General features: G+C 38.0%; 1 protein-coding gene across 1 annotated transcript in view; it reads left to right on the forward strand.

The window, feature by feature from the left end:
- The window catches only part of NEB (nebulin), a 206,526-nt gene that overhangs the window by 103,749 nt on the left and 74,875 nt on the right, over positions 1 to 27,902 (forward strand). Inside the window, exons 74-97 of the mRNA XM_029934594.1 lie at positions 144 to 248; positions 1,456 to 1,563; positions 2,865 to 3,176; positions 4,407 to 4,610; positions 6,136 to 6,240; positions 6,424 to 6,531; positions 6,909 to 7,220; positions 7,933 to 8,136; positions 9,380 to 9,484; positions 10,366 to 10,473; positions 12,016 to 12,327; positions 13,124 to 13,327; positions 14,064 to 14,168; positions 14,749 to 14,856; positions 16,436 to 16,747; positions 18,916 to 19,119; positions 19,473 to 19,577; positions 23,915 to 24,019; positions 24,119 to 24,430; positions 25,339 to 25,443; positions 25,989 to 26,087; positions 26,283 to 26,384; positions 26,522 to 26,629; positions 27,257 to 27,568. Of these exons, the coding sequence (XP_029790454.1) occupies positions 144 to 248; positions 1,456 to 1,563; positions 2,865 to 3,176; positions 4,407 to 4,610; positions 6,136 to 6,240; positions 6,424 to 6,531; positions 6,909 to 7,220; positions 7,933 to 8,136; positions 9,380 to 9,484; positions 10,366 to 10,473; positions 12,016 to 12,327; positions 13,124 to 13,327; positions 14,064 to 14,168; positions 14,749 to 14,856; positions 16,436 to 16,747; positions 18,916 to 19,119; positions 19,473 to 19,577; positions 23,915 to 24,019; positions 24,119 to 24,430; positions 25,339 to 25,443; positions 25,989 to 26,087; positions 26,283 to 26,384; positions 26,522 to 26,629; positions 27,257 to 27,568 (4,164 nt within the window). The remainder of the gene's footprint in view (positions 1 to 143; positions 249 to 1,455; positions 1,564 to 2,864; positions 3,177 to 4,406; positions 4,611 to 6,135; positions 6,241 to 6,423; positions 6,532 to 6,908; positions 7,221 to 7,932; positions 8,137 to 9,379; positions 9,485 to 10,365; positions 10,474 to 12,015; positions 12,328 to 13,123; positions 13,328 to 14,063; positions 14,169 to 14,748; positions 14,857 to 16,435; positions 16,748 to 18,915; positions 19,120 to 19,472; positions 19,578 to 23,914; positions 24,020 to 24,118; positions 24,431 to 25,338; positions 25,444 to 25,988; positions 26,088 to 26,282; positions 26,385 to 26,521; positions 26,630 to 27,256; positions 27,569 to 27,902) is intronic.

Genomic DNA, 27,902 nt, shown 5'->3' on the forward strand with positions numbered 1-27,902 from the left:
TAATTTATCTACATGAAAAGTAGGAATTTATGCAACATAAGTAATTTTATTTCTACTTTGTATAGAGAAGAGGTGACTGGCACATATCAAAAGGAAAACATCTTTGAATGCCAAAATAATTTTTCTCATTTCTTTTTTCATAGCGCTTATATACTGAAGCCTGGGACAATGATAAGAAAACAATCCATGTCATGCCAGATACACCAGAAATCATGCTAGCGAAACTCAACCAAATAAACTACAGTGATGTGAGTAAATTATTGATCATATAATGAACAGAAAGGCAAAAATGAACTATTGTAACTGTTTCCTAAGTGACATGTTTTGACTTATTATACATACTCCAAAGTAATGTCCATAGAAGAGAGTTCTCTCTTGATTCAATTTCGGGCTGTGTGGTGGGTCCACAAAAGTAGCCAGCCTTGTAGCACCAGGGTCCCAGGGAATGGAATGCTTATGGAGAAATATTTCAATGGGAATTACACTCCTGATGCCTTCCCTACAGGTCAGTGTGGGTATCAGTCATTATGTGATTAAACAGCTATTTAGTAGGCACACTTAGTAGGCACTGTTGGAACCCAGTGAGGTGTTGTGCGCTGTATTATTCTGATGCTTCAGCAATGCTCTGGTTACCCTTTAAGCATCACCCTGTAAGCAAATTCTTTGCAAGCATTTTTTAGGCTTCTCTCTCAGGACCAGTGTTTTCATCAGGGTAATTATTTAAAACCCTACTCTAGGGGCGCCTGGGTGGCTCAGTCGGTTGAGCGGCCGGCTTCGGCTCAGGTCAGATCTCATGTTTGTGGGTTCGAGCCCCGCGTCAGGCTCTGTGCAGACAGCTAGCTCAGAGCCTGGAGCTGCTTCAGATTCTGTGTCTCCCTCTCTCTCTGCCCCTTCCCCTCTCATGCTCTGTCTCTCTCTGTATCAAAAATAAATAAAACATTAAAAAAAATAAAAAATAAATAAAAAAAATAAAACCCTACTCTACATGTTGATTATGGTCTGTGATGATAGTCCATAGCAAAATGAGAAAAAAGTACATAATACATTGAGTTTTTCTTAAATTCAAATATATTTAATTTGAAAATAATGTCCTTATTCTTTCTCCTTCTTTGGTATTAAGATGGCCTTTCTTTTGTTATAATGGTGATAGTAAATACTATTTTTTTAATATATATTCTTGTTTGGTGGAACAAAATTTTGGCAACCACATGCTGATCTCACCCCAAGACAATTTTTTTGTGTGGTTTTTTTAAACTTACCAATTAATAAAACTTCCAAGTTTAGAACATGTGTCTTAAAATCCTTAAGCACCTGTGAAGCAGTTTTGTAGAAACCCCCCTAATACTTGATTTATGGATTTCTTTCTATAGTTCAAATGAGGACAGAGAAAATTTAATAATAACCCACTTTTTTTTTAATGAAAGGAGTAATGATTGATGACTTTCCTTTCTACAGAAACTCTATAAACTTGCTTTGGAAGAGTCCAGGAAGGAAGGCTATGATTTGCGTTTGGATGCCATTCCAATCCAGGCAGCCAAGGCTTCAAGAGATATTGCTAGTGATGTAAGTTGATGTTTTTGGAAGAGGTATTGCGTGTGCAAAGATATTCCCAAATGGCAGCTTTTATAACTTTTCTTTCCAGAATTTTGGTTGTCCCTACAAGTCTCAATTTCATTTGGTGATTCCACCATGTACAAAGTTGCCAGTAAAAACAAAGCAAACCACAAGATGATGTGTCCATGATACCTGTTAATCAGTCAGATATAGAGGTATATTCTTTAAAAATGAGGGTTTTATAGAACCTAAAAAAATGGGTTCATATTTTTGAGCCTCAGAAGTTGAACAGCAAATGCTATGGATAGGAAACATTGAAAGAACATGTACATCAGCCAATATAAATGTGAGTTCTTTTCTACTACTTCCATAGATTTATTCTGGCATTAAAGGAAGACTAGATGATGGATGAGTTTTAGTGTTTTTTTTCATTCGTTGTAACTTTTAGTGAGATGTAACTCCGAAGATGTCCCTAACTGGTTGTAAGAACAAATTGAAAAGTAAGAGAAGCTTGTTCTCAGAACCTGCTTGTCTCTTCTCGGTAGCTCTTCCTTCTCAGGAGAAGCATCTCTTGAGGGTGTCTAGCACCGTTATTCTGTACCATGGCTCCTTAGGACCTAAATCCAGGCTTTACTTCTTCTGGAAGGACCCCATGCCTTAGACTTAGGCTTCATTCCTTTTATTATCAAAACATTTTCTGGCTGTAAAACAGCTGAAAAAGTCCACCCTATGATCATCTTATGAGAAGATGAATCGTAACATGTTGTTCTTGAATTATATAAGTATGGAATATTAACCCAAGGCATGACTCTGATAGTGAAAATTCAATGACCTAACAGGCTAACAAGGGAGATATTTTCTGGCGAAATAATCTAAATGTACTCCATTCTCTCAATCAGGACATTCAGCATAAGTTCTAATTATACGAGATATATTCTAAAATATTCTTAACACATTTTTAGGAAAAAATATCCATCTTTAGGTAAATATTCTTTTAGATCATACAGGATATTTTACCTTTCCTTGTTAAGCAACCAAATATAAAGTAGGTAGTATGATTTAATAAAAGGGAAAAATATTAGGAACCAGAAGTCTCCACTTGAGTGTTACCTACTTGTGATGTGATCTTGAGCAAATCCCCTAAAACCCCTCTAGGCTTCAGGTTTCTACTTTATAAAATGGGGTTGGTAATATTAACCTTTCTCTCTCTCACAAATGATAGAAAAAATAAAAAATAATGTGTGTATGAAACTAAAATGTTATATAAATGAGATATTCTGATCAAACTTCTATCTCTTTTCTTTTTTCAGTACAAGTACAAGGAAGGCTACCGCAAACAGGTTGGCCACCACATTGGGGCCCGAAATGTTGAGGATGATCCCAAGATAATGTGGTCCATCCACGTGGCCAAGATCCAAAGTGACAGGGAGTATAAGAAGGACTTCGAGAAGTGGAAGACCAAGTTCAGCAGCCCAGTGGACATGCTGGGGTTGGTGTTAGCCAAGAAGTGCCAGGTCCTTGTAAGCGACATAGACTACAAACATCCTCTACATGAATGGATCTGTCTGCCTGATCAGAATGACGTCATTCAGGCTCGGAAGGCATATGACCTTCAGAGTGATGTGAGTGGGTCTAATATTCATCAGCATGTGTTAATTTTTATTGATTTTAACTTGATCTAAATTTAACTTGAAGATTTATTAAACAATTCATTAATGAGACCACAATCCATCCAGCAAGTACAGGGTAACTCCAAAGAGCTCTGAAAAGCATGGAGCCTGGTTGAGATTCTCTCTCTCCCTCCTGCCCCTCTCCCTTGCTCACTCTCTCTCTAAAATAAATATATATATATTAAGCATAATCTATGATGTAGTAATATACAAGTTTCTTTTTTTTAACAATTAAAAGATCTAGCACTGGGTATAATAATTAGTTTAACTTCAAGGAAGCTGAAAAGAATAGCTCTGTAGAAATATGTGAGGCACTTTTGTGTCACCCAGTAGATTGTCCTTCAGACTCAAGTGCTACCTCATTGGTATAGTAGCTCCTTGTGTTTTTGATCAAGCTCTTATGAGCTGCCACTTTTGAAAGACTGATAAAAATAGTGGGACTATAAAAAAGAAATTTCTCAAAGAGCCATATAAACAAAAAGAATTGTTACCTTTACTTATGAGAAAAATGCTCCTTTTGCCAATTATTTAAATTCAAAGAAAAGTGAAAGAAGGATAAAATATCTTCGTTTACTTGAATTATAACACAAGAAAGGGAATTGAGGATATGATAAATAAGAGTAAAAATAGATGAACTCTTTGCTTAGAAGCATGTATGTAGAATCAAATGCCATTTTAGTTGTCCCCAGAAAACACATTAGTTCAACATGTCGTCAGCCAGTAATGTTCATCTTTATGTTATATGGCTAGTTGTGAAGGCCACTGCCCAATGGGATAGGAACAAGCTGTATTCTAACACAGTGTTATTGCCACACAAGGAAGTACAGGCAATCAAACCAGAGAATAAATACTTTCTATCAGGCAGTCACTAGTTTTCTTAAAATGGTTTGCATCAATGAAATTGCATATCATTAGATTTTATGAGTCTTTAGCATATGTGCTACCAAAGTGAGCACAGATTTTATGAGTCTTTAAACTAGAAAACATTAGCTACCTTCAGGAACAAAGTGTTTGGCTAGCCATTCTACACCAAATAGGTCAGTCTGTGGGTCTTCCCAGAAATTCATGTAAGTAAGAGTCAGAATTATACGTTATACATTATGCATTATCTGTATATACTGTATAGGCTATATAGGCTGTCTAGGTAACTTCTATAAATATTTGACATTATTGTACTTTCAGGTTATTTACAAGGCTGATCTCGAGTGGCTGAGAGGCATTGGTTGGGTGCCCATTGGCTCTGTAGAGGTTGAGAAGGTGAAAAGAGCTGGAGAAATCCTGAGTGACAGGAAGTACCGCCAGCCTGCAGACCAGCTCAAATTCACATGCATTACAGACACTCCAGAGATTGTCCTGGCAAAGAATAATGCCCTGACGATGAGCAAAGTGAGTATGCAATTGTTTCCATTCCTGCCATGGCCTTGGCTCATAAAGTGAGAAATGCCCTGAAGAGTTTTCAGAGAAGGGAGAAGTAATGGGTCTGATCCTCATGCCCATCTTCAACAGAGCATCTACTTGAATTTTAGTTGGACCTGCATGTTCTTCTCAACACTGTTTCCCCTAATTCTCTGTGTGCATGAGGAAGCATAGCCTGGGGTATTTTCTCTGGAGTAATGGACACACTCTTTCCAGCGGTGACCTGGAGACATCCACACATACATTACTTTTCCCTGTATGTTCTCCCAGACAAAGTAGACTCAAACTGTTGACAGAATTCTCTTTATCTACTCTGCAAGGAATATACAGCCATTTTGTTCTGAAGTCTAGGAAACACAGCGCTCATAGCAGCGCCCCATTCACTCTTTGAATTTGAACAACTCAAAATAGTTACTTGGTTTGCCCTTCTGTATTGGGTTGTGGAAGTGAGAAGTGAGAACTTCTTTGAGAAGTGAGCCGCTACTGCTGCTTCAGTATCATTACACAGGATAGAAAATCACTTCTTCTTTTTTTTTTTTTTTTTCAGAATTCTGGCAATCTTTTTATTTATACTGGGATTATTCTTTATCCAATGGATAGGTCCTCAATGTACACATTTTAGGTTGAATTTAATGTACCTGAATTCTTCCACACCTGCCTGGACATCTTCCAAACATTTAGGTAGTGAGATTGGGTGCTCAGTGCAGAATATGAAATCGACTCTCAGCAAACGCCAAAGCTTGAAGTACTAAAACTCCAGGAATTCTATTTAATACCATCCCCATCAGAGCAACCACAATGATAATAACAATAGGAAACCCCATCAAATCTGTGGAGTGCCTACTATGACTAAGACACTTTACAGATATTAATCCTCAGAAAGCACTTAGTAAAGGCACCTAGGTAGCTCAGTTGGTTAAGTGTCTGACTTTCAGATTCAGCTCAGGTCATGATCTCAGAGTTCCTGACAGTGCGGAGCATGCTTTGGATTCTCTCCCTCTGTCTCTGTTCCTCCCCAACTCTCTCCCCCTGTCACAAAATAAATAAATAAACTTAAAAAATAGTAGGTTTAAAATAAACAAAAAGTGCTCAGTAAAAATATGATTATCTAACTCTTAGAAATGAGGAGTATGAGGTTTATGTAGCTTTCTCAAGATTACACAGCTTGGACATTGTGGAGATGGGCTTGAATTCGGGATTAACTCTGAAGTCTCTGTATTTCTACTGTGTCATACCTCTGTAGACAGGTTCCATCCTTGGAGATCATATGAGTAAGCCTGAGATTCACTGGAAGCAAAGAATTAATAATTGAGGCCATTCTATTGCTTCATATGGCAGTTTCAATATTGTCATGTTTCACTCTCCCCACTACCCTTTTGCTTCCCTCTCCTCCAAATAGCCTTAAAAAAGCTTTTCTACAGTAAAATGTGTCAAATTTGAAAACAACCATAATATATGGGGTCTAACAAAGGGTTTTACCTCTTTTCCCCCATAGCATTTATACACAGAAGCTTGGAATGCTGACAAGGCCTCCATCCACGTGATGCCGGACACCCCAGAAATCATACTGGCCAAGAGCAATTCTGCCAATATTAGCCAAGTAAGAGGTTTTCTGATTGTCTTTTAAGCCTTTGCAGGATTCCTCAAAATACTTTTTCCACCTTACACTTTCCTGTCTGGAATTGGCCTATTAACTTTCTAAAACACATTTTATTTACACATTTATTTTTCTGTTTATTTATTTATGTATTTATTTTTCTGTTGTGTATCATCGTCCACCTAGAAACTTTACACCAAGGGATGGGATGAATCAAAGATGAAGGACTATGATCTGAGGGCTGATGCTATTTCCATCAAAAGTGCCAAGGCCTCAAGGGACATCGCCAGTGATGTAAGTGCCCTCCATCTAACCCCCTATGGAACTCACATTGCTGAATAGCTGTGCTTCTGGTGGGCACATTTCACAACTATTTCCTCCTGTATCCCCCATTCCTGTTTCTTATTTTGTAAGACTTTTTCCCTTTGTTGTCACAGAGAAGAATATTACAGTTTGGAATTATAGCTGGAGTTGCTCAGAAAAGGGCTTCACCGATGAAGATGTATGAATATACTACACTTTTGCTTATGATAGTGTAAAAGAGTTTAAAATTATTCAGAGATGCCAAAATATTTGCAATATGAAATTCTTATCCATTTGCTTGCAGGTTTTTGTGCTTTCTATAGTTGTCTTAAAAGTGGGTTTCTAAACCTATATTTCTCTCATTTTAGTACAAATACAAAGAAGCATATGAGAGACAGAAGGGCCACCACATAGGAGCTCAGAGCGTTGAAGATGATCCCAGGATTATGTGTGCCATCCATGCCGGGAAGATTCAAAGCGAAAGAGAGTACAAGAAGGAATTCCAAAAGTGGAAGACCAAGTTCTCCAGCCCAGTGGACATGTTAGGCATTGTCAGTGCCAAGCAATGTCAGACTTTGGTCAGTGACATTGATTATAGAAATTACCTGCATCACTGGACATGTTTACCTGACCAAAACGACATTATTCAAGCAAAGAAGGCCTATGAACTGCAGAGTGATGTACGTAACATGAACTGTGGGAAAGATGGGAGGAGAGGACCTAGTTTTAGTAACTGTCCAGGTATTGCTCCTGTGGGTAGACCTCTTCATGGATAGACAGACTCATGGATTGTGCACTGCACAGCCCCATGGGAACTCCACTCCTATTGTTTAATACATAATCCATTTTCAGGAATTATGTCATAGGAATCAAAGAATACAGATGAAGAGCCCTACTTAGGCTATGGCTTTTATTCCGTGACCCAGATTCCAGACTATTTTCTTCATGTCATTTGTACTTTCTGGCAATGAAAATATATTACAGATAAACATAACCATCTGAATATTTTTGAAATAACTGCTACTATGGTGCTATGTCCAAAACATTAAGCAAAGTTTCCTTCAGCCAGTTATTATAGGATTAAAATGGAATGAGATTCAACAAAATTTTCTTTAAAATTTTTTTCAGTTCTATAACTTTTTGGAAATATCAAATAATTATCATGAAATTCAGCATTATGATTTTATTCCTCTTCACAGCTAGTATTGTAATTATGCTTTTACAAATTACTCTATCATTGATATTAAAACCTCAGGGTCCTGTAAATCTCAGGTCCTACTTTTTTTGAATACCATCTACTATACTCATCAACCCCTCAATCCCATATACTTTATTTTTCAATTATGAGATGTGTCTAACGTGGAATCTAATTTCTGTCTAACATCTTTGTAGAGTGTTTATAAGTCGGATCTGGAGTGGCTACGTGGCATTGGCTGGATGCCAGAAGGCTCAGTAGAAATGAAGAGGGTTAAGAATGCTCAAGACCTGGTGAATGAAAGACTTTACAAAACACGGCCAGAAGCCTTGAAATTCACTTGCATTGTTGACACTCCAGATGTTGTCCTGGCAAAAGCCAATTCTCTGCAAATAAGTGAGGTAAGAATCACCCTGTTACCAAGCATTCCTTTCGTGGGACTCTGTTTTCAGATAATGCCACCCAAACAGAGCAAGTGGACCATTCCCCTTGGAAGGCTTAGAGTAACAAGAGTAATTCTAAGAATCTGCTGATGAGTTTGGTAAAGGCAGAGCAAATTAGAACAAATATTTCTTTAACCCCTATCAAATACTAAAGCCTGTTATATACTGGGGTGCCCCCGTGGTCTCAGTCATTTAAACACCTGATGTTGGTTCAGGTCATGATCTCATAGGTCATGAGTTCCAGCCCCATATCGGGCTCTCTGCTGTCAGCACAGAACCCACTTTGGATCCTCTGTCCTCCTTTCTCTTTCTATCCCTCCCCCACTCACACTGTCTCTCTCTTTCTCAATAATAAAATCAACATAAAAAAAATTCTGTAGCATAATGCTACAATTTAGAGGGTATAACATTGTATTAGCCAGGGTTCTCCAGAGAAACAGAGCCAAAAGGAGATATAGATATGTATGGACATAGATATATGTATATATGTGCGCATATATATGTTTATGAGAGACAGTCTATACCTGTGCGCGTGCACACACACACAGTGGAAGATAGATTTATTTTATGGAATTGGGCCATATGACTATGGAGGCTGGCAAATCTGCAGTCTGCAGAATAGGCTGGAGACTTAGGGAAGAGTTGCAGTTCAAGTACAAAAGCAGTCTGCTAACAGATTTTCTTTTTGCTCTGTGGACGGATGTCAGTCTTCGTTCTGTTAAGGCCTTCAGCTGATTGCACAAGTCCCATCCACGTTAAAGAGGGTACTCTACCAAAGTCTACCAAATGTTAATCTCCTTTAAAAATAAAATACTGTCACAGAAACATCTGTAAAAAGTCTGAACAGGGGTGCCTGGGTGGCTCAGTCAGTTAAATGACCGACTGGCTCAGGTCATGATCTCACAGTTTGTGGGTTGGACCCCACATCGGGCTCTCTGCTGACATCTCAGACCCTGCAGCCTGCTTTAGATTCTGTGTCTCCCTCTCTCTCTGCCCCTCCTCTGCTCATGATCTCTCTCAAAAATAAATAAGCATTAAAAAAAAAAAAGTCTGACCAATTATCTGGGTACTGTGGCCTAGCTAAGTTAGCACATAAAATTAACCATCATAAACATTAAAAACAGGTTAGTTTTTAGGCTTAATGTTTCAGATATCTACTTTTTATCACTGTATTAAATTAATACTTCCCTTCTCTCCACAGAAACTATATCAAGAAGCATGGAATAAAGATAAAACCAACATCACCATTCCTTCAGACACACCAGTCATGCTGCAGGCTCATATTAATGCCCTGCAAATCAGCAATGTAAGAGGAATAAATATGATGTGTAAACACCTTTATAGGACAGTATATGTCAGTGTGTGGAATGTGGCGTAATGGACAAATTACCTGTCTTAGAAATGTGTACAGTTTTGGGTGGTAGACATTTTCTCTTTAGCTACCATTCCCAATGCAATATGAATGGCAATTCTCTCTTTTGAATGTTAGTTTAAATACATGGCTGGGTCCCAGGACTGCAAGACTTAGGATATCTGAATCCTATTGGATCCCTCCTTTCAACACTAAAAGCATTGTTCTATATCCAATGTCCACAGCTGAGTCTCATTAACTATTAATTGAGAATAATGAAATCCCTAGTTAAATGTCTCTTACATGAGGGAGTATGAGGTAACAGTCTCTTTTGTCTTAATAGTTTTTTGATCCAAAACTTTCTTGTTTGATATTTCAAAGCCATTAAGTAAAGCTAAAAGACAATTTTTAATTATACCCAAAGAATAAGATATGTATAAATATCTATGTCACATCCCTTCAGCAGAAACCTCTGAAAGGTCAAAGGGCAACATTAGGGAAAAAAATCTTACCAGGTCTTACATGATACCTTAACCAGCTTCACAGTGGATTCTTAGTTTCCATGTATTGTGTGGTGACTATTTCCAGATGTGTACTGGTATTGTGATAAAGACAAATATTCAAACATTTCGTAGACTTAGATGTTTAGCTTTAAATTTTTAGTCAGAAGTATCCTACACTCCATAAAGTAAATAGCCAACAACCAGAAGAATTCAGAAATGTCTGTTTTATGCTGTTTTTGTTTACATTATGTCTTATGAATCCTATTTTGAATACTTTGAAGATATTCACTTATTTTCAGTTCTTGTAAACGACCCTGTGTTTTTCCTCAACAGAAACTGTACCAAAAGGACTGGAATGAGTCCAAACAGAAAGGCTATGACTTAAGAGCAGACGCCATTGAAATAAAACACGCCAAAGCCTCCAGAGAAATTGCTAGTGAGGTACAGCTTTTATTTTCTTGTGTTTTTTTTTCTTCTTACAACAAATAGGGAGAGTACGTTTCAAATATTTTGGGACTTTAAAAAATCTATGCAAACAATTGCATTTCTTTTTTTCACTAAAGACTTTCTCTATTTAAAACCATTAAAATGGAATGAAACACATTAAGGTTATATAGATGAGGTATATGTATAAATAATTTCTAAGTAGTTTCTGAGTGGAAGTAAAATAACATGAAGAGTCTATGCAGAATTCTCGGAAAAATTCATTACATTTGACTGTTCACCAGTGTCATTTTGTCCCCCAAACATTTATGACATTATACACAGGTGAAATTTTCATATAAGATTTAAGACTGGAATCACATCTTATATATAAGAATTTATACTGGAGGTTTATGCATAATGCTCTCAGTAACCTTGTGAAATTCATTTACAGTAATTTAAAAACCTACAGTCAAAATAATTATCCTGCCAAGCCCTCACCCCTACCCCCAAATCTTTAAGCATTGCTGTTCTCTTTCTCCAGCTTCTGCTCTATTTTTTTTATCTCCTGTATCTACCTGTTTCTTCCTTCTTATTTTTCTTTGCTTTCTTTCTTTAATATGTTATTGTCAAGTTGGTTTCCATACAACACCTAGTGCTCATCCCAACAAGTGCCCTGCTCCATGCCCATCACCCACTTTCCCCTCTCCCCACCCCCATCAACCCTCAGTTTGTTTTCTGTGTTTTCTTGTTTTTCAATTTTAACTCTAAACACAATAGCCAATCTATAGTATCTGCCTTATTCCCAGTTCTCTCTCTCTCTCCCTTTTGTCCAAGCTTTTCTATGTTATTCAAATATAGGAAAGAAACAGATGCTATCTTACTCTAGTCCTGAGAACTTAGGACAAGTGTGGACAAGATGGGGACTCTTGTCCACAGGCCTTTTGTGGTCATCTCATTCACACCAATGACCTTGCTTTCCATTCCTAAAATATGCACCATTTTTATCTGTCTCCAAAATCACACAAGTGACTTTTTCCTATTGAGGTACTCTCAGTACTCCTGGGAGACCATCACACTTAATGCTCCGTTTTCCAGGAAACCTTGGGGACCATGATTACACCCCCTGTCTTATTTTCCACATTTGAAATATGTGATAATAATAGTATCTACTTCACAAAGAAATTGTGAAGACTAAGATTATAGTTGTTACTACTCAATTATTTTTAACTAAAAAATTCAGCAATTTCACGTGGATCAACCTAATACGTTTGAAGCACTCATAATAGTGTCTGGCATTTAGTAATTGCTCAGTAAATGTTAGTTATAATTTTTTGTAATTACTCTCACCATGCTACTTCCCTCCTGATTTATTCATGTTCTCTATGAAAGTACCTAAAATTGCCCCATTTTCCTTAAAGTGACTGAAATATGTAATGACTGCCAGTGTTGAGCCAATTTATATTAAGGCAGGGAAGATATTCTGAAAACATTTAATGAAAAGTCCTCTTACTGCCTTATTTTCATATGTCTTTTTATCTGATTTTTCACAACTTTTAGTACAAATACAAAGAAGGTTACCGTAAGCAACTGGGCCACCATGTGGGTTTCCGCACCCTACAAGATGACCCCAAATTGGTCTGGTCTATACATGCTGCCAAGATCCAGAGTGACAGAGAATATAAGAAAGCTTATGAGAAGTCTAAAGGAATTCACAATACGCCGTTGGACATGATGTCAATTGTTCAGGCCAAGAAATGCCAGGTCCTGGTTAGCGATATTGATTATCGCAATTATCTGCACCAGTGGACATGTTTGCCAGATCAGAATGATGTGATCCAGGCTAAGAAGGCCTACGAACTGCAGAGCGATGTACGTATATCATCACCAGACTCTTGGGGAGATCGTGTTTCTGTATATCCTCACAGTGTGTTCCCTAGGCACATAACGTACGTGGTAATCCTGATAACATCTAACATAATCTGTATGCTTCATGGTAGTAGAGTTATTTTGAACATTCTCTCTCTTATAGAGGATTCCTTTTCATGTGGTGAGGCCTTATTCATTTAGACAAAAAACTCACTCTCTTATTCTATGTAATTAGATAGAAAATCTCACCCCCAGTTATTTTAACCCATTACATTTGCACATTTGGATATCTAAATTTCAGAAACAAATGTGAACTTAAGGAAATGTTGGATTTTATCCAGATGTGTTTAACATGTAGAGGAAAAATGTGTATATATATTTATATAAAGATATATATAAATAAACATATATATTTTTTCCTCATTATATATGCATCTAAAGATCTTTTTCTCTCAAATTCTTACAGATATTATTCTCAGTAGTACCAGTAGGGCAGATTCCAAGTGGTGAGCACAGACGGTCAACCTAAAATAAAAACAAAATTAAATGCCATTGCGATCTGTCATTCCACAAATGTCGCTTGTCAGCCCTGTCCCAGTTCCTATAGGATATGGTGAACTTCTGCCAGAGATGTGTGCCAGGGATGTAATACCCAAATATTAACAATTAATGTTGATCCTTCTATTTCATGGGATTGGCCACCCACCTGATTAAATAATGGTAGTGTGTGGCCCGCTGGCATTGTGCTCTAGTGGGCAAATTTGACTCTTCTGTACCTGTGGTCCTCTCCTTTCTGTAGAACGTGTACAAATCAGACCTGGAATGGATGAAGGGTATAGGATGGTTGCCAGAGGGTTCTGTGGAAGTGATGAGAGTGAAGAATGCCCAGAATCTCCTGAATGAGAGGTTGTATCGTATAAGGCCTGAGGCCCTCAAATTCACCAGCATTGTTGATACCCCTGAAGTCATCCAGGCAAAGATCAATGCCGTACAGATCAGTGAGGTAAGCTGGGCTCATGATACATTTGGACATATTAGAGAAGTCTCAATTGTGAACTTTAATTAATTAGAAGCCTCTGATTGTGAACTTTAAGTTGCTAATGTCAGCAGTAGAACCTTGAACATTTATGTATCCAGATAGAATTTCATATAGTCAATCAATTATCCACATTTCATTTACTTAGATGACTCTTTGGTTGACATAAGTGTGGTAGGCATCTTCATATTCTACAGACTCTGAAAATATACTTTGAATACATTTTGAGGTCTTGCTTGTAACATAAGTCCATGAGTTAATACCATGATCACAAAACTGCCACCTTTTTATTACTTTTCAATCATGAGGTAAGTTGAAAAGTCCAGGGGTGGTGCCAATTTTTTATATTCTCACACTTATTTGGGCCAAGAAAACTAGAACTTGATTAGCAATGTGGATTCTCATAGTTACCGGCATTGTGAGTTTACCTGCCAGATAATTACATGTGAATTAATGGAAACGGATCATTTTACTGCCAGGTTTCTGACTCATTTTCCATTTATATTATATCACACGTCAATATATTCTTCTTGTTGAAGTCACTATTGGCACCTTTTAAGTAAAAACACAATGAAAACAAAATGTGATCTGTGTTTATATCTGAGAACATCTAAAGAGAACCTCTAATTGTCCCTATAATTTTACTCATCTAGTAAGTGACTTATTTACTTATCAACCATCGTTTGTTTTTCATTTTTACCAGCCATTATATCGCGATGCCTGGGAAAGAGAGAAGGCGAACGTGAATGTGCCAGCTGACACTCCAGTGATGCTGCAGTCCAAGATCAATGCCATGCAGATCAGTGACGTAAGGAACTATACACCCATTTGCTTTGCACAGTATTTTTGGCCTAACAGAAACTTAAATTGATATGCTCCAGAGGGAGTTAAGTAAAAGGCATTTCCCTACCACTCCTTTTATTTCTAGTTTTTAATAAGTGCTGTGTGTGCATACACACATGCAAATGCACACATGTGCACACATGTTTATAAAGAGAGATGTGTGTCCTTGTCTTTGTTGGAAGGGAAAATGCACTAGTTTCACCAAAAACAACATAAAAACATACATATGCAAGGATAGTAATATTTGGTTCTCTTTGTAGTGGTCCATCATTGATTTTTCCTTTTAAAGCCAAATGATATATATTTTTCTGATTTTTACATCATTTACTGTCTCCTAAATTTCCTTCTTTAAAAAAATGAACTTTAATAAATTTTATTAAAAATCTACTGGAACTTAATTTTGGTACAAAACCAGCCTATTCTATACATTCTAAGGGGAGACTAATTTTCAGTGTAACTTAACATGATCTCTTAAACACATCCGTAATGTTGACTCAGTGGCTCCCTCTTCAGATTAATTGTGGCACTGCAATCTCCATTTGCAGAAACAATATAAGCAAGCGTGGGAAGATGTCAAGATGACGGGGTATGACCTGCGGGAAGATGCCATCCCAATTCAGCACGCCAAGGCTTCCAGGGACATCGCCAGTGATGTAAGAGCGCCTCCTTTCCCAGACTTCACCAACACTAGCTACTAGTAATGCTTTTCTAATCTTTAACTTAATTCCAAAGGAATTATACTTAAGTAGAATAGAGATAATCATGATTAGTGTCGTGTTTTAAAATCTCAAATTCAAAAATACCTTTTACAACAGTTTGGTGACCGTTTTGCATCAGGGCTTGACTTTTCTTATGTTTAAGCACAGACTTTTATTTTCTTGGCAATAACTTCTCAGTATCATTTAATTTAGAAGCACTTACAAAAATATAAAGAATATATAGCCCTTATAAAGATATAAAAAATTCGGGGCTTTTTAAAAATGTTTATTTTTGAGAGAGTGCACGCAGGAGAGAGGCAGAAAGGGCGGGGGGAGGGCAGAGGATCTGAAGCAGGCTCTGTGCTGACAGCAGCAAGCCCAATGTAGGACTCGAACTCACAAACCGTGAGATCATGACCTGAACCCGAAGTACAAGGTTCAATAGACTGAGTCACCCAGGCGCCCCAGAATTCTGTTGTTTCTTGAAGTGCAGCATATATAAGTTGTTCCTGTGATGATTTTATGCAGTTGATGGACAAGCATTTTTAAAAAGTTACGTTCTAAATTTCTTTTTTAATGTTTTTATTTATTTTTGAGACAGAGACAGAGCATGAGTGGGGGAGGGGCAGAGAGAGAGAGGGGGACACAGAATCGGAAGCAGGCTCCAGGCTCTGAGCTGTCAGCACAGAGCCTGATGCAGGGCTTGAACCCACAAACGTGAGATCATGACCTGAGCCGAAGTTGGAGGCTTAGCCGACTGAGCCACCCAGGCGCTCCTAAAAAGTTATGTTTTACCGTGTGCTAGAAAAATACTGACTTTTTCCCATCTTAATAAGATTACAAATTTTAGAATAAAAATCTTTTAAAGTTCACAACTTTAAATTTATTTAAACAAAGAATCTAGCTGATAAACTAAAATATAAAGGACTGGTGGTAGTTGATTGTGGCAAAATGTGAAGGTGGTAGACGGTGACTGAATTTTGGGAAACACCAGATAAGCCTATACTGGGGATAATCCAGAAGCACACTTCTTGCCTAGAACTGCTCACAATGTTTTTGTGTATGTAGACATAGAAGACAAACCAATGTGTTAAGAATCATAAAACTTATAGTATGGACTTAAAAATAGGGCCCATAACCAATATTATATTATATCCATTATATGAGGCACCTAGAGTAGTGAAATTCATAGAGAAAGTATGTAAAATCCTAATCACCAGTGGCTGAGAGGAAGGGAGAATCATAAACCATTGTTTAATGAGGATGGAGTTTTAGTTTCAGAAGATGAAGACATTCTGGAGATTGGTGGTGATAGTTGCATAACAATGTGAAAGTTTTTAATGTCATTGAATTGTCTACTTAAAAACTGTTAAAATGATAAATTTTATTTTTGCATATTTTACCTCAGTTAATGAAAATAGAAAAATGAAAAAATAAAACAGGGCCCACAAAAGGCTAATCTAAGGGTGATAGAGTTATTTTGAGCAGTCTGTTTGGAAAAATGATTCTTCTTTCTTCTGTTCACATATACCAGTATCTATACAAAACTACTTACGAGAAACAGAAAGGTCATTATATTGGATGTCGCAGTGCCAAAGAAGACCCTAAACTGGTTTGGGCAGCAAATGTGTTAAAGATGCAGAATGACAGGCTGTACAAAAAGGCCTACAATGACCACAAGGCCAAGATCACCATCCCGCCGGACATGGTGTCCATTAGTGCTGCCAAAGAAGGCCAGGCAATAGCAAGTGATGTGGATTACCGCCAGTACCTGCACCACTGGTCTTGCTTTCCTGACCAGAATGATGTGATCCAAGCCAGGAAAGCCTACGACCTGCAGAGTGATGTAAGTGGTTGCTTGTGCAGAAAGTACCAACCGAGGCGCCTCAGGAGTGAGCTGTTCCCCCAGGAAGAAAACCTTCCAGAGCTTTGCCTGGTCACTCCTGCTAGGACTCAGGAAAATACGACTCTCCTTACATGAGCACTGCCCTTTAACATCTTACCAAGTTTACTGATTGTCTAGCTTACTGCTGGGCTTACTCATCAAGTTTGCTTACTTACCATTAGTAGTGCTACCAGCATTTTTCTATAGATTCCTTAATATATGCAGTGTTTGTACTTTCCTAAACCTGAGAATTCCTATGGTCCTTCAATTGAAGAATGACAGGGCTACTTTCTTGAAATTAATTTCACAAGTTAGCAGTATGTTCCAAACTCACTCGTTTCCCTTAATTTGGTATTCTTCACAATATGGTGTTTCATTAGTCTACTTAAAGTATATTTAGTTTTACTCATATTTTCTGCTCATCCAGTCTTTTAGAAATCATGAATTCCATTAGGATATTAATTTCTTATGTAGAATGAATGCCTTCTTTTAATTATTTGAACTTGGTTCTCATAAGCCTCAAGGGATGCTTTCTCCTAATGAATGAATTTGTTATGGAAAAGCATATCCATCACTTGCAACGAATTGCCAACTGGTGGATTTAGGCCAACTTCTAGAGAAATGCAGTCTCTCCATTAACCTGAGTAACATTAGTATATAAAAGAATGCATATGAATCAGGTTTCTAAAGGATGAGGAAGGCAAACTTCAGAATCTATATGTAATCCTTTTTGAGAATCCCTCATCTGAATTTTGGATATCCATCATACTTTACACACTAAAAATATAATGTCCTTCTTCATTAAGATAGAAATTTTACTATATTTTCACTCCTCTTACTACCTTTTTAGCCTGATATTTGTATCCTACTAACTAGATGTTTTAATAATATTTCTCAAGAACAGAATGATTTTTTATGAAATTAATAACTGGTGCTTAACATAGAGTACTTTTTTCTGGTTAAGGATTTATCTAGATCTGGAAAAACAGGTTTAGATAACCAAAAAATATATACACATACCACATCTTTGTTATCAATCCATCTATAGATTGCTTCCACACCTTGGCTATTGTCAATAATGCTGCAGTAAACATAGGGGTGCATATAGGTTTGAATTTGCGTTTTCAATTTCTTTGGGTTAAATACCCAGTAGTGGGATTACTGAATCATATGATATTTCTATTTTAATAAATTATTTATTATTTGCCACAGCAGGACTGAATTTTTAATTATACCATTAAAATACACCATGTGCCAGGTACTGTGCTAAGCACTAAAGATAGAATAGTGAATGAAGACGAAGAAACAAGACAAGGTTCCAGACCTTAGGGAGTTCACACTGATAACAAAGAAACAGATGTTAACTAGAGAATATCAATTAAAAAATCAGATGTCTGAGAAAGAGTGATCCATGGTGCTATGAAAAAGAGAGGAGGAAAACTTATCTAATGAAGGACTGAGTGAGTGCGGATATAAAGGGAGCGTAGGAGTTGGTTCTGTGAGGAGGACACAGGAAGCATTCCTGCAGAAGGACTGACATACGCAAAGGGATGTGTATACAAACAATAAACCAAAAGTCCATCGGAGTCAGAATGCACAGGCTAAAGGGAAGCGTGTATGAGATGAGGCTGGGAGAATCGGTAAGGAATGGTGCTAGATTACCATCACCTTCTAGTCCATGGTAAGACTTTGATCTCTGTCCCAAGACCAATGGGAAGTCATAGGATGTGGGAGGGCAGGGGGAATGTTGTGACATCATATTTGAATTCTAAACTTTTTGAAGAGCATTCTGGCTGCTGTGTGGAGAACTTACTGGATAGCCCCTGATTATGGTTTTAAAGCCCACCTGAGCTAGTATGATATTCCTTAAATATTATTCAGTCTTCCATGCATCCCACGGAGAGCTCCTTCTGCATCATTCCACTTTTTTTTTTTTTTACAGTGTGTAAAGGTTCCCCTGCTACAGAAAACAAAGCAGACCAGAACACTGCTGTGCATGTGATGAATATGTCTGTCAATGCTTGGTTTTAATTATTGTTTGTGGAAGATAAACTGTAACATGAAACTGCTTTCTTATTTTACCACAACTTAAAAACCCTGCTTCTACTTAACTTCATTTTCGTTCGCAGGCCATCTACAAGGCTGACTTGGAGTGGCTCCGTGGCATCGGCTGGATGCCCGAAGGGTCCCCCGAAGTGTTGAGAGTCAAAAATGCCCAGGAGATCCTACGGGACAGTGTCTATCGGACACCTGTGGTGAAGCTCAAGTACACAAGTATTGTTGACACGCCCGAAGTTGTCCTTGCTAAGGCCAATGCTGAAAATATTAGTATTGTAAGTCACTTTCCCCTCTATATTAAAATTAAATCATGCTCGTAAATGATAAATAATTAACTTGGCAATCTATTTGTAAGATAATGTTGATGATAGCAAAGATTTTAGTACATAATGTTGATAGGGCTATTTTATTATTGTTTATAAATTTTAAACAGAAACTCAAAGTACTAATAAAGGGTATTATTACCAATTTCATATTAAATTTGAATAACTTATGTGAAAGTCTTTTATAAGTTTTTTTTCTTCTTAATATGAAAAGAGTTTAGATCCGAAAAGTTGGAAGTTGTGCCCTGGAACTCACAGAACTACGAGTTGCAAAGTAATTTTGTTATTGTTGGGTCTTTCCATAGCCAAAGTACAGAGAAGTTTGGGACAAGGATAAAACTACGATCCACATAATGCCGGATACTCCAGAAATTAATCTTGCTAGAGCCAATGCTCTTAATGTGAGCAATGTAAGTACCTCAACAGACTCCCTTTTTGTTTGTAAGGCCACCCTATTGGTGCTATGATATCTCAGGGAACTCTTCATGGCCAAGAGAGAAAAGATTGGGTGGGCATGCAGAAGACTCCTTACCATAAGCCCTTGACCAGGAAAGGAGCAGGAGCCACCCGGGTGGCTCAGTTAGTTAAGCCTCTGACTCTCAATTTTGGCTCAAGTCATGATCTTACAGTTAGTAGGATTGAGCCCCACATCTGGCTCATGCTGACAGTATGGAGCCTGCTTGGGATTCTCTCTCCTCTCTTTCTGCCCCTCCCCCAGCTTGTATTCTCCCTGTGTCTCTCTCATAATAAAAAAAAAATAAACTTAAAAAAAGGATGAGGACAGGAGCAGATCCTTGGCTCTGAGTCACCCAGCAAGGCCAGTTACTGGTGAGCCAATGTCAATATGACAAAAAGAGAGAAAGGAATAAGGAACAGAAAGCTGAAAGAGGAATGAAGACACCCACGAACAAGAAAGGAGCATTACCAACAGTCAGATGAACACAAAATAATTATAAGAATCCTTGCAAAACTTTATACATATTAATTTTATTTTTAAAAATTTTTTAGATTAAAAAAATTTTTTTTTGACAGAGAGAGAGAGAGAGAGAGAGAGAGATAACGTGAGCAGGGGAGGGCCAAAGAGAAAGGGAGACACAATCTGAAAAGAGGCTCCAGGCTCTGAGCTAGCTGTCAGCACAGAGCCTGATGCGGGGCTTGAACCCACGAACCATGAGATCATGACCTGAGTTGAAGTTGTACGCTTAACTGACTGAGCCACTCAAGTGCCCCTATACATATTAATTTTAAAACCTGGCTCGATAGGGGATTTTCTAGGAAATCATAAATTGCCAAAATGAGCCCAGAAAAAAATGAAGATGTATAATGAGAAATTAAGAGGATTATTAAAGACTCTTCTCCCTCCTCCCACATGTCAGGGTGATCTCTTATTTCATAGGAGAATTCTTTCAGAACTTCAAGAAATAACCAAACTACTATAGAGCCTAAGGGAAGAAGGAAAGCCATCACAATTTCCAAAACTTGTCAAAGATAGTTCCCCAAATGAGAACTATAGATTGATAATGGGGAAAATCTTTTTTTTCTAATGTTTTTTATTTATATTTGAGAGAGAGAGACAGCGTGAGCAGGGGAGGGTCAGAGAGAGAGGGAGACACAGAATTTGAAGCAGGCTCCAGGCTCTGAGCTAGCTGTCAGCACAGAGCCTGACGTGGGGCTCGAACCTACGAACCGTGAGATCATGACCTGAGCCGAAGCCGGTCACTTAACCAACTGAGCCACCCAGGTGCCCCAATAATGTGGAAAATCTTAAATATTAAAAAATGAAAATAATAAGTACATGAATATGATATAAGACAATTAGGGTTCATTCAGGAATGCCAGGAAGGGTCCATATTCAGAAATCTAATACTGTGTCTAAACAAAAGGAAAAAATCACGCACTCATTTTCATAGATTTGAAAAGGCATATGACCAAATCCAATCTTATTTTTAAAAATAAAATCCTAGTAAAATAATGAAAAATAAATATCTTCTTGATGTGACTAAAAATCTCAAATCAAAGCCAGACTCATTCTCAGGACGTTAACTTTCTCATGCAAGTGAGGAATAAAACAAGGGTGCCCAGTGATATCACCATTATTTAATATTGGCCGGAATTACTAGCTAAGTGAGTGAGCTCATTGAAGCCAAAATAATTACATAAGAGTAAGAATAAGAGATAAATATTGGCCTTAAAAGAGTGAAATTATTGTTATGTACAAGATAAATCATTATGTCTGGAAAAAGGAACAGAATGAGCTAAAGAATATGATTAATAAAATGAAAGAATTCAGTGACTAGCTACACAATTTAAGAAGGTACTATCTTTATGGATCATGGAGCTTTCTTACGTGTAGAAAAAGTATGACCCGAGAAGAAGGATACGACCTTAATGCTGTTAACCATGGTTTGGACTGTGGTGTTTTTCAAAATTAATAAATCTTTGTGAGAGAAGGAGACTGCCCAGCAAAGATTCCTCATCATGTGCCAAACTACACCATCAACTCTATTGTAATGAGCCACTTGGGAGCCAATTTCTTCCAAGAGATGAGAAGAAAATAAAATTTCAGGGTGTTGATACATTTTCTCCAGACAAGAATAGAATTATGGTGCAGTGCTCACTCATCACCCACTGACTCGTTGGAGAGGCAGTGCACTCTTCACCACGGCAGTAATAGAGTCTCAGCCTCTTCTTTTCCATCCAGAGGCTTCTTTGGCTGGACAATTAGGGAAAGTCCCATGTCCTCTCCTTTGGATGATGTATTTCTTAGCTGGAAATACCGAAATCCTACATCTGATATCTTGATGTAAGCAAGACTACTATTTGAAACTATGCCAAAAGTAAAGTTACAAACTTAGATATTTAGATATTTGATATTAAGATATTAATGAAGGACACATGTGTGGCTCAGTCAGTTGAGTGTCTGATTCTTGATTTCTGCTCAAGTCATAATCCCAGTGTCATGGGATCAAGCCTCACATCAGGCTCTGTGTTGAATGTTGAGCCTGTTTAAGATCAATCTCGCTCTCCGTCTGCCCCTTTCCTCTGCTCATACGCTCTCTAAAATTAAAAGTAAAAAGACATTAATGAGAATGGCTTGTGCTTTGGAGGAAATCAAACCTACCATTTGAGTGCTAACCAAAACGTACATTTTTTTAAAACATGGGTGTCACCATTACTATAATCTTGATAAAACCCACTACTTAAAACTGTTTCTATCATTTGAAAAGCACCACTTTTTCAGGATATTTGTATATAATTTTTAGGTAATCACCAAATTCATGTTAACTCATTTAATCTTTAGTCACATAAATAAAATATATGTGCTATTTGTTTTTATCGGATGGGAAAATTGAAACTTAAAATGATTTAGAAGTTGACCCATGTTCTCAAAGTTAGTAGATGAAGTTTTGGTCTCAAACCCTGATTTCTTTTAGTTCAAATAATATATTTGACCACATAAACAAAAATTTAATACATAATTAAAATAGTAATGGGTGATGGTCATGGAGAGGGGCACTTGTGGGGAAGAGCACTGGGTGTTCCATGGAAACCGACTTGGTAATAGACTATTAATATAAAAAAAATTTTTTTAATAAAATAGTATAATAAAATATGTAATAAAACAAAAACAAATTCTAATAACATGACAAGTTTACAATAAATATTCTCTAATACATTTACATCTGGAGAACACTTTTGTACAAAAACTTGGATGAAAATTCATACAAACCTTGTCTATACTAACAAGGATACAATTTGAGCACTCATACTCCAGGTATGCAAAGCCCATGAAACTGTCGATAATTGAAATTCATCTTTCTGCACTGCTAAAACTTCCATATTGATTGGTAGGATTTCGGATTATACTTTAAATTACTGTTACTTCTGAGTCTGACATCATCAACAGAATGTGTCCATTTCAACATGAACGCATATTTTGAAAGTTATCTGTGAATCAGTCACTACTTTAATTAACTTCTCTGCATAAACAAAAACATGCTGCATTTAAAAAATGGCCTTTGGAGAACCGCATGATTCAGCCAGTTAAGCCTCTGACTTTGGTTCGGGTTATGATCTCACTGTTCATGGGTTTGAGCCCCCCCATCAGGCTCTGTGCTGACAGCATGGAGCCTGGAGCCTGCTTTGAGTTCTGTGTCGCCCTCTCTCTCTCTGTCCCTCCCCCTCTTCTCTCTCTCAAAAATAAATAAACATTAAAAAAAATTTTAATGGCTATTAACATACAACTGTGTTTCAGAAGGAACATCTAACTTTCCCAAGCAATATGCATCATCAACCACATGAAAAATCTAAGAAACCATCCTGGGGAACACCTCCCTGCAAATATAAAAAGCGTATAATTCTGAAGATTACAGAATTGAGTTGAATTTTGAAATTAAATAAATTGAATTGTTAAAGACATCCAGTAATCACTCATTAATGTCTGACCGTAACCTTGTCCCAGTGCTACCAATACAAGAATTAGCTAAATGCTATTATATAAACTATGAAAAACTACACAGAGGCCATAATTTAAATTAAAAAGAAATAATTCTTGTCAAGCCGAGATCTTTGGACTCCATACACAATTTCATATTCCAGTAGCATAATATGGAATTATTCTTTCACCTATTCTCTTTTTAACCAATTCTGGGACTTCAAAACTGTACCGCTCTGATATTAATTCTACTTAATTGGTTATTGGTACATTTGAATCCAAAATGATACCTTATCTTTTTCTCCCCTTCAGAAAATCTACCGTGAAGGTTGGGATGAAATGAAGATGAGCTGTGATGTGCGGCTGGATGCCATCCCCATCCAGGCTGCCAAGGCCTCCAGGGAGATTGCCAGTGATGTAAGTGTGGCCTTGTTTAACTTCTCAGTTTTTAAGCAAACATCCTAGGTACACCAAGAGCCCATACTGTGACCATCTGCTTTGTTTTTCCATCCTCAGTACAAATACAAGCTTGACCATGAGAAGCAGAAGGGACACTACGTGGGAACCCCCACAGCCAGGGATGACAACAAGATCCGATGGGCCCTCATAGCTGGCAAGATTCAGAATGAGAGAGAGTACCGGCTGCACTGGGCCAAATGGAAGACCAAGTTCCAGAGCCCTGCAGATATGCTTTCCATCTTGCACTCTAAAAAATGCCAGACTCTGGTCAGCGACATTGATTATCGCAATTACCTCCACCAATGGACATGCATGCCTGACCAGAATGATGTGATTCAGGCCAAGAAAGCCTACGAACTGCAAAGTGATGTGAGTGGGCTACATTTTTTTATCTTATTTTTTAAATTTTTGTCATGTTTTATTTATTTTTGAGACAGAGACAGAGTATGAGAGGGGGTGGGGTAGAGAGGGGGAGACACAGAATCTGAAGCAGGCTCCAGGCTCTGAGCTGTCAGCACAGAGCCCAGTGTGGGGCTTGAACCCACAAACATGAGATCATGCCCTGAGCCAAAGTGAGAGGCTTAACCGACTGAGCCACCCAGGTGCCCTGAGTGGGCTACATTTTAGCATGAGCTCTTTTCTCATTTTCCCATGACTCCTAGAAAGTCATTAAATTTTATATATTACTTCATGTCATTATACAGCCAAGGATTTGTTTTTAGTTAAACCATATAGTATGGTGTCAAAAATCATCAAAGCTGTGAAAGAGCTAGATTTTGTATCAAGGAATGTATGGTTGTGTGACTATAAATCTTAATTGTGACAGCATAGACAACCACTGTGAAAATACTATTTATAGAATTTAAGTAGCAACAAAGGTACAACGTTGGCAATCCATGGAAAGGATGTAGGCCTTCTCCAGTTGATGTTGTGTTTAAAAAATCTTGAGTTAAGTTGCCAAGGTTTTTAAATCAGGAAATTTGGGATACAAATCTAGGATTTCTTACTACGTTAGAAAAATTGGAGAATGAAGCCCCGGGCATGCATTACCCTCTGGCAACGATAACTGGAGCTGAATTGAGTCTAACCCCCTTTAAATAGAAAATATGTCTCCCAGTTTTCATGCCATCTGACCTCCTAATGGATTTACTTATGTTACCTTCCCTGCTGCCTGAGTATGTCATCCTTCTATTGTGTTTCTCCATCAAATCAATGGGTAGAAAAAAATGGAACCATATGACCAGAGTCGCTGAAATCCCCTGGCTCTGTTTTCACAGGCTGTCTACAAGGCTGACTTGGAATGGTTACGTGGGATCGGGTGGATGCCGACTGATTCCGTTTCTGTCAATCACGCCAAACATGCTGCAGACATCTTCAGTGAGGTATTCCAAGACTTTACCTTGCCATTTAGTGCATTTCCTGGGAGACTGAACGAAAACACACAGGCCAAAATGCAGTCATGTCCCGTCAGCAATGTTTATAATCGCAACTGCGGTCATTAAAGCCAGACATATTTTTTCCCAAAGCAATCCTCTACTGTCCCTATCACATCATGGGGCCACATCCATAACATTATGTCCAGTATATTTGGAAATACTGATGCTTGGAATGGTATACTTGGAAAACTTCTTTTGTCAGCAATGACACTACACTTGGGAGGTGTTTATACAGTTTAAAATAAATATCATGATACACAGAATATTATATTACATGACTTTGATAGCTAAGCAAACCTGCTACTTTAAAATCTTTTGGAGGTGTAAGAAACCACTCAGTTGTTAAAAAAATAAATGGCTAAGACAAAGGCCAAATTGCCAAGAAGGTGCCATTAAATATGGCACTCTACACCTTTAAATCTAGTATCTCTTTCTCAGCTCAGACAGGACCAGAAACTACAACTGTTTGAAAGATATTTTCTTTCCTATAGAAAAAATATCGCACAAAAATAGAAACTCTCAACTTTACTCCTGTGGATGACAGAGTTGATTATGTGACTGCAAAACAAAGTGGTGAGATCCTAAATGATGTAAGTACATGGCTGTCGTTCTAAAATTGCCCAGTCGTGAAATGTCATTTCCAAAGCTTTCCATCTACTTAAGCTCAGCATGCAGTCATTGTCTGAGATACAGATTGTAGTCATTGAGTTGATGCTTGCATTTGCTTGGACAACATGATGTTTTCTGAACGTCAAGTAACTTACCCTCTTGCCTCTCATTTCCAGATTAAATACCGGAAAGATTGGAATGATACCAAATCAAAGTACACCCTCACAGAAACCCCCCTGCTGCACACTGCCCAGGAGGCAGCCCGGATACTGGACCAGGTATGGATTTTAGCCAGATGCCTGGTACTTTGTGTGGGGACAGAAGACATAATATAACTGTGGGAGATGTATGCACACAACCAATCCCCCATTGTGACCCCTTACTTAAGCCTCTGTTGTGGCTCTCTGTCTTTCAGTATCTCTACAAAGAAGGCTGGGAGAAGCAGAAAGCTACAGGTTACATTTTGCCTCCAGATGCGGTGCCATTTGTCCATGCCCATCACTCTAGTGATGTTCAGAGCGAGGTAATTTATCTTTGTGTGAGTGCACGTTGGAGTGTTCCTTGGCTTAGCAGGCCTGGCTGGGCTTAGAGATGGTTGGAGTCTCTGGTCCCTTCTAGTCCTTCCTGGAGGCTGTGGGAGTTGAGTTTTGGCTTCTTTAAAAGCTGTTGTTTAAGGGGCACTTGGGTGGTTCAGTTGGTTAAGTGTCTGACTTCCGCCCAGGTCATGATCTCACGGTTCATGGGTTCAAGCCCCACATCAGGCTCTGTGTGGACAGCTTATAGCCTGGAGCCTGCTTCAGATTCTGTGTCTCCCTCTCTCTCTATTCCTCCTCTGCTCATGCTCTCTCTCTCAAAATTAAACATTAAAAAAAAAGCTATTGTTTGAGTGCTTTACTGTTTCTTCTAGTCCCTCACTTCCTTAAAATCTCTAAGCTTTCAAATAAGATACAGGTAGAATTAGAAAACAAATATATATTTTTTATTTTTAAATTGCTGTTTCTTCATATCTACTTATTTCAGTGCTTTTTGTTATTTATTCTCAGGGAGACAGTTGACAAAAGGCTGAGGGGCTGAATGCCAATGTTTCCAGCCCCCTTTGCCTTGAGCGCTTGTCAAAACTGATGGAATCTCTATCTTTTCCTCCTACCAGCTGAAATACAAAGCTGAACATGTAAAGCAAAGAGGTCATTATGTTGGCGTTCCAACGATGAGAGATGATCCTAAACTGGTTTGGTTTGAGCACGCAGGCCAGATTCAGAATGACAGACTATACAAAGAAGACTATCATAAAACAAAGGCCAAAATCAATATACCTGCTGATATGGTGTCCGTGTTGGCTGCCAAACATGGGCAGGAACTTGTCAGTGATATCGATTACCGTAATTACCTGCACCAATGGATATGTCATCCTGATCAAAATGATGTTATCCAGGCAAGAAAGGCCTACGACCTACAGAGCGATGTAAGTGGTTTTGTTTCTTAATTATCTCGAAATGTATGGTATTCCCTGAGAATTATAAGAAGCACTCTGGGAGTACCAGTCTTGGAAACTTTGAGCCATAAATATTAAGTTTGTTCCCAAAAGGGAAGTAAGGCTGGATATGAAATAGAGAAAGACCGGGGGGCAGTGATGGACAGCTTTGCCTACTGACTGTGCATTTCTGAATAACTTTCAAAGTCAGTTAAAAAATTTCTTTTTGTATCATTTTTGCCATCGTCAACATCTTACATCTGCCTGAAAAAGTTATCAGTTGATTTAGAATAACAATCGGCTTGGGGTGAGAATGGAGAGTGTT

Source organism: Suricata suricatta, chromosome 3, assembly GCF_006229205.1.
Source record: "Suricata suricatta isolate VVHF042 chromosome 3, meerkat_22Aug2017_6uvM2_HiC, whole genome shotgun sequence".
Taxonomy (NCBI): Eukaryota; Metazoa; Chordata; class Mammalia; order Carnivora; family Herpestidae; genus Suricata; species Suricata suricatta.